The 7,652-nt window shown below is 45.4% G+C and overlaps 1 protein-coding gene across 1 annotated transcript in view; it reads right to left on the reverse strand.

The window, feature by feature from the left end:
* adgrg2a (adhesion G protein-coupled receptor G2a) overlaps nucleotides 1–7,650 on the reverse strand; it is a gene marked incomplete at both ends in the record, with an annotated part of 30,788 nt that extends 23,138 nt beyond the window's left edge. Inside the window, 2 exons of the mRNA XM_080547271.1 lie at nucleotides 121–382; nucleotides 7,486–7,650. Of these exons, the coding sequence (XP_080403397.1) occupies nucleotides 121–382; nucleotides 7,486–7,650 (427 nt within the window). The remainder of the gene's footprint in view (nucleotides 1–120; nucleotides 383–7,485) is intronic.
* Between the last annotated feature and the right edge of the window lie 2 nt (nucleotides 7,651–7,652).

The following is a 7,652-nucleotide window of genomic DNA, read 5'->3' on the forward strand; positions in this document are numbered from 1 at the left end:
ACCATCATTTGACCATCATGCATGTGTGTGTGTGTGTGTGTGTGTGTGTGTGTGTGTGTGTGTGTGTGTGTGTGTGTGTGTGTGTGTGTGCGTGTGTGTGTGTGCGCCTGCATCTCTCACCACACAGCAGACTCGTGTCCCTCTGCCTCGCCCAGATGCTGTTCACGCCCCACAGCCGGGAGTCCCAGCCAATCACAGAGCCGTCCTCACAAGCGCCGTGGTCCGTGCGGAGGTCCGCCCACACGCGGAACAGGTAGAGCTCCACCTGGCCAACGGCAGCCCCTGGGGGGAGGTCCCTCGGCCCGCAGCCCAGCCGCAGGGAGCCGGCGGGGGGGATGGCCTGGGCGATGACCGTCCTCTGGGCTACCAGCGCCCCGTCAACCTGAATTATAATAACTTTATTATTTATTTACGAATATGAATCATCATGTTACATTGTAATAATAGAGTTGCTATTTAATAGAGGTGTAATAGCAGTAGCAGGGTAGTGACTCTTTAATAGCAATAGCATGTTAGCATGTTAGCATGCTAACATATCATAACAAATATACATATATGTATAACAAGTACATATATATATATATATATATATATATATATATATATATATATACAGTGGGGAGAACAAGTATTTGATACACTGCTGATTTTGCAGGTTTTCCCACTTAGAAAGAATGTAGAGGTCTGTAATTTTTATCATAGGTACACTTCAACTGTGAGAGACGGAATCTAAAACAAAAATCCAGAAAATCACATTGTATGACTTTTAAATAATTATACATTTATTGTATGGAATAAGTATTTGATCACCTACCAACCAGTAATAATTCCGGCTCTCACAGACCTGTTAGTTTTTCTTTAAGAAGCCCTCCTATTCTCCACTCATTACCTGTATGAACTGCTCCTGTTTGAACTCGTTACCTTTATAAAAGACACCTCTCCACACACTCAATCAATCAGACCCCAACCTCTCCACAATGGGCAAGACCAAAGAGCTTTCTAAGGACATCAGGGACAAAATTGTAGACCTGCACAAGGCTGGGATGGGCTACAGGACAATAGGGAAGCAGCTTGGTGAGAAGGCAACAACTGTTGGCGCAATTATTAGAAAATGGAAGAAATTTAAGATGACGGTCAATCTCCCTCGGTCTGGGGCTCCATGCAAGATCTCACCTCGTGGGGCATCAATGATCATAAGAAAGGTGAGGGATCAGCCCAGAACTACACGGCAGGACCTGGTCAATGACCTGAAGAGAGCTGGGACCACAGTCTCAAAGAAAACTATCAGTAACACACTACGCCGTCAGGGATTAAAATCCTGTAGCGCACGCAAGGTCCCCCTGCTCAAGCCAGCGCATGTCCAGGCCCGTCTGAGGTTTGCCAATAATCATCTGGATGATCCAGAGGAGGAATGGGAGAAGGTCATTGTGTTGTTCGTGTCGTTCAATGAGAAACAGTTCAATGAGAATCTTTTTATAACTTTTATTCACGTGCTCTGGTTACATCAACTCCATCTACCTAGTACCTATTAGTTCCTGTCCTGTCACTACCACTACATCATCTCCGGTCCTGTCCTATAACAAGGACCTCTACTGACACCTAGTGGTAGGAGTATCCAATCGTCACATCCTCCTTTCTTTGAGGTAAGAAAAATAACAAACAGCTAACAGTTCAAGTTACACAAATTACAGGTATCAGCTACAATCTTAACTGCAGCTATGTCCTTAAAGCATTTGACTGAAACACACAACCAAACATGTTTACTATGAACTAACCCTTAAACTTTCTTTTATATGTATAACATATCAACTCAAAACATTAAACACATTCTTACACATTCATGCTTATTGTCTTTTTTTTTTTTTTTTTTTTACAAGTTCAGTCTATCAGGCTTTGTGATGTGTCTTGTGGATCTTCTTATCACAGGTTCACTTGACATGTGTGTGTTAGTGTGTGGTTCAGTATATCTGTCTGTGTTACAGTCACTTGGAAGTGGACGGATGGGCTCAGACTCACTGCAGGCTTCACTGAGCTCTGGAACAGCTTCTGGAGTTTTTAGGAGACTGCGGCGATTGCGTCTGAAGATTTGTCCTTCTTCTGTTCTCACCGTGAATGACCGTGGAGCGACTTCGTCAAGAACAGTGGCTTTTGTCTTCCATCCACCAGGATCTTGAATCCTGACTGTGTCGTCGCTTGAGAGTGGTGGAAGCTGCTTGGCTGTTCTGTCATAGAATGACTTCTGCTTCATCTTCTGTAGCTGTAGCTTTTGTTTCAGCTTTGGACGTCTTCTTTGCTGTGAGTAACTCGGCAGTGTGGTACGAAGCTTTCTCTTCATGAGCAACTCAGCAGGTGACAGTCCACACTCAAGAGGTGATGCTCTGTAGCTGAGTAGAGCAAGGTATGGATCTGAGTCACTGTCAGCAGCTTTCTTCAGGAGTTGCTTGAGAATGTGGACTCCTTTCTCAGCCTTTCCATTAGACTGTGCATAGAGAGGACTGGAGGTCACATGATTGAAGTCGTACTGTTCTGCAAACTCTCTCCACTCTCCGCTACTGAAGCATGGTCCGTTATCAGACACAACGGTATGTGGTATGCCATGTCTGGCAAAGATCGATTTTGTGTGTGTTATGACACAGGCTGATGACATGTTTGCTAGCAGTGCCATTTCAGGGAAGTTGGAATAATAGTCAATGACTATTACATAGTCTCTTCCTTTGAGATGAAACAAGTCCATTCCTACCTTGTGCCACGGTGCTGCTGGCACATCAGCTACTATCATGGGCTCTTTGGTTTGCTTGTTCCTATGCTCCTGACATGTTTGACACCTGCTTATCAGTCTCTCTATGTCTTTGTTGATTCCAGGCCAGTAGACAGTATCTCTCGCCCTTCTTTTACACTTTGCGACACCGAGATGACCTTCATGGATCCTCCGTAGCATGTCCTGCCTCAGAGCTCTTGGGATGATGATTCTGTCGTGTTTTAGCAACAGCAGCCCATAGACTACACTCAGCTCACCTCTGACATGGAAGAACTGTGGACAGGAACCTGGAGGCCATCCATTTTGCATGTTGCTGATGACTTGTTGCAGCTCTGTGTCTTTCGCTGTTTCCTCAGCTATCTGTCTGGACTTGGAGTCTGATACAGGAAGCACAGCAGACACCATGTTCACATGCCTCTGAACATCCTCTTCAGTTGTACTGACACTGTCCCCTGTTGGTGCTCGCGAGAGTGCGTCAGCGAGTACTAGATGCTTTCCTGGTGTGTAGATCAGTCCAAAGTCGTATCTTTGCAATCTCATCATCATTCGCTGTATTCTTGGTGACATCTCATTCAGATTCTTTTTGATTATAGCGACTAATGGACGATGGTCTGTCTCTACAGTGAAGCAGGGGAGGCCATATACGTAGCTGTGGAACCTCTCTAGCCCAAACACTAGCCCTAAACACTCCTTTTCTATTTGAGCGTAACGACACTCAGTTTCTGTCATAGACCTAGATGCATAGGCTACCGGTTTCCAGTGTTCACCCTCAGCCTGAAGGAGTACTGCACCAATCCCATCTTTTGATGCATCTGTGGACACTTTAATCCTCTTTGTGTGGTCGAAGAATGTTAGCACAGGTGCAGTGGTTAGTGCTCTCTGGAGCACTTGCCATTCATGCTCATGTTTGGAGGTCCACTTGAACACACTCTCATTGTGCAGGAGCCCACGGATGCAGGATGTTTTCGCTGATAGGTTGGGGATAAATTTACCTATAAAGTTGACCATCCCCATGATGCGTAGCACCCCTGTTTTGTCTGTGGGCCTCGGCATGTCGAGTATGGCGTTGATTTTCTCCTGGTCGGGTTGGACACCTTGTGCTGAGAGCTTGTCTCCAAGGAAGACTATTTCCTGAACTCCAAACTGGCATTTGCTCCTGTTGAGCTTCAGTCCATTCTTCCGTATGCTCTCCAGCACTTTTGTCAGCCTCTCATTGTGTTCTTGGATTGTGGAGCCCCAGACAATGATGTCGTCCACATAGGCTCGAACTCCATCCAGCCCCTCGATGATGTGTTCCACTGCTCTATGAAATATTTCAGACGCAGAGATTATTCCAAATGGAAGTCTGAGGAAGCGGTATCGACCAAAAGGAGTGTTGAAGGTGCAATATTTGGTGCTGCTCTCTTCTAATTTGAGTTGCCAGAACCCTTGTGATGCATCAAGCTTTGTGAAGTATCTTGCACCCGCCATTTCACAGGTGATTTCCTCACGCTTGGGTATCTGGTAGTGTTCACGCCTGATGTTCTCGTTTAGATCTTTTGGGTCCATGCATATTCTTAGGTCACCGTTTTTCTTTTTTACACACACCATTGAATTGACCCAGTCTGTTGGTTCTTCAATCTTCCTTATTACACCCAGTGTTGTCATCCTGTTTAGTTCCTCCTTTAGACGGTCTCTCAATGGTGCTGGGACCCTTCGTGCAGCATGCACAACTGGCTGTGCATTTTCTTTGAGCTGGATTTTATAGGTGAATGGCAGTTCACCAAAGCCCTTGAACACATCTGAATAGCTCTGCACTATGGATTCAACAGAGTCACTAGATGTGCTCACAGTTGTGTTGATGCAGTACACTCTTTTCACCAGCTCTAAATCTTCGCATGCTTTATCACCTATCAGTGAGTCTAGTCCTTCAGCTACCACAGAGAAGAGTAAGTGGTGCACTTTCCTTTTCACTGTTACTTTCAGCTTGCATGTGCCTAAACAGTCAATTCTCTGTCCATTATAGTCCTTAAGCTCAAGCATTTTTCTTTGAATTTTTGGCTTTTCTTTCATTGCTTTGATGTCAGACATGCTGATTAGATTTGCTTTTGCACCAGTGTCTAGTTTCAGAGTGACTATAGTCCCATTTATTTGCAGTGGTACTATCCATTTATCTTGCTTGACAGCATTTATCTGCTTCTGTGGCTCTACTTCACAGCCCACCATGCCAACAACATATGGGTCACTGTCACTGTCAGTTTCAGTGTCTTCCCCCACTATATTTACAGGTTTTCCCATCCTTTTCTCTTTCCCTTTAGAGAAGCACTGTTTGGCAAAGTGGTTATTTCCTTTACAATGAGAGCATTGCTTACCAAAAGCTGGACACTCCCTTGGCTTGTGCTGCGAGCCACAGCGTTTGCAGTTGAACGTCTCACCGTCTGTCCGTTGCGTTTGTGCGCGTTGTTTTCCTTTGTAGAAGACCGCGGCAACTGTCACATCATCACTCACTTTCATGGAGCCCGCTGCCATCTCGCCGAACGTCCTCGCGTGAATCCGGGACAGCTCACTCGCATGACAGATCTTGATTGCCCCCTCTAATGTCAACTCAGCTTCCCTCAGCAGCCTTTCCCTGACCTTTTTATCCTCCACACCAACTACGATCTGGTCCCTGATCATGGAGTCCTTTAGTGTAGCAAAGTTACATGACCGTGCTTTTAGCTTTAGGTCAGTCAGAAAACTATCGAAAGGCTCGCCCTGCTGCTGGATTCTAGAACGGAACACATATCTCTCGTACGTCTCGTTCTTTTTGGGAGAGCAATGGGCATCAAATTTCCCGAGCACTTTATCCAGCTTCTCGTTATCATCTTCTTCCTCAAACACGAACGTGTTATACACTTCTATGGCTTGTGGGCCTGCTATTGTTAGTAAGAGTGCTACTTTCCTGGTGTCCGGCTTCGTTTCCAATCCCAACGCTGTAATGTAGAGTAGAAACTGTTGTTTAAAAGTGCGCCAATTGCTGTCGACATTCCCCGTCAGTTGCAGACTCGTCGGTGGCTTCACTGAATCCATGTCGCATTTCACAGTTGTATCTTGCACTGTTTTACTCCTGGTACCATGTGTTGTTCGTGTCGTTCAATGAGAAACAGTTCAATGAGAATCTTTTTATAACTTTTATTCACGTGCTCTGGTTACATCAACTCCATCTACCTAGTACCTATTAGTTCCTGTCCTGTCACTACCACTACATCATCTCCGGTCCTGTCCTATAACAAGGACCTCTACTGACACCTAGTGGTAGGAGTATCCAATCGTCACAGTCATGTGGTCTGATGAGACCAAAATAGAGCTTTTTGGCATAAACTCCACTCGCCGTGTTTGGAGGAAGAAGAAGGATGAGTACAACCCCAAGAACACCATCCCAACCGTGAAGCATGGAGGTGGAAACATCATTCTTTGGGGATGCTTTTCTGCAAAGGGGACAGGACAAATGCACCGTATTGAGGGGAGGATGGATGGGGCCAAGTATCGCGAGATCTTGGCCAATAACCTCCTTCCCTCAGTAAGAGCATTGAAGATGGGTCGTGGCTGGGTCTTCCAGCATGACAACGACCCGAAACACACAGCCAGGGCAACTAAGGAGTGGCTCCGTAAGAAGCATCTCAAGGTCCTGGAGTGGCCTAGCCAGTCTCCAGACCTGAACCCAATAGAAAATCTTTGGAGGGAGCTGAAAGTCCGTGTTGCCCAGCGACAGCCCCGAAACCTGAAGGATCTGGAGAAGATCTGTATGGAGGAGTGGGCCCAAATCCCTGCTGCAGTGTGTGCAAACCTGGTCAAGAACTACAGGAAACGTCTGATCTCTGTAATTGCAAACAAAGGTTTCTTTACCAAATATTAAGTTCTGTTTTTCTGATGTATCAAATACTTATTTCATGCAATAAAATGTAAATTAATTACTTTAAAATCATACAATTTGATTTTCTGATTTTTTTTTTTAGATTCTGTCTCTCACAGTTGAAGTGTACCTATGATAAAAATTACAGACCTCTACATTCTTTCTAAGTGGGAAAACGTGCAAAATCAGCAGTGTATCAAATACTTGTTCTCCCCACTATATATATATATATATATAATAACTATAATAACTATGTATATTATATAATAATATACATAACTGTATAAATATATATATATACTGTATACATATATAATAAGCTGCCGGGGCGGCTGTGGTGCAGGAGGTAGAGCTGGCGTCTAATGATCGCAAGGTTGGCAGGTCGGTGGTTTGAGCCCCGGCTGGCCACATGTCGAAGTGTCCTTGGGCAAGACACTGAACCCCAAATTGCTCCCAGTGAGCGGGCCGGCGCCTTGCATGGTAGTTTGCCGCCATTGGTGTGTGAATGTGTGTGTGAATGGGTGAATGAGAGGCCGTTCTAAAGCGCTTTGGATAAAGGCGCTATATAAGTCAATCCATTTAATAATAACTTTTATTTGTATAGCACTTTTCCTGCAAGCGTTGCAGCTTATATAACAGCTACCAGCATCCCGTCCACCTGAATCATCATATTACATTGTTAATGAGTGTTATAGAGGTGTAATAGCAGTAGCAGGGTAGTGACACTTTAATAGCAATAGCATGCTAATATAGGTGGAATACCAAACATCAATGACATGGTAATAGAGGGGCAATTGCATGTGTAATAGCACGTGAATCAGCATTTTATGAATGAGGGGGCGCTGCATGTGAATACCTCCAGGCTGAAGCTGTTCCCTAGCACGTCCCGACGCAGACACACCCTATGCCAGAGTGTGTGTGTGAGGGAGATAGGGAAGCGGTGTCTGACCCCCAGCAGCCAGCCGTACAGGGCCCCCTCGTCCCCCTCCAACCCCAGGTCAGGCCTGGGGGCGTGGGCCGAGC

The sequence above is a fragment of the Nansenia antarctica genome, assembly GCF_963989245.1.
Source record: "Nansenia antarctica genome assembly, chromosome: 17".
Taxonomy (NCBI): domain Eukaryota; kingdom Metazoa; phylum Chordata; class Actinopteri; order Argentiniformes; family Microstomatidae; genus Nansenia; species Nansenia antarctica.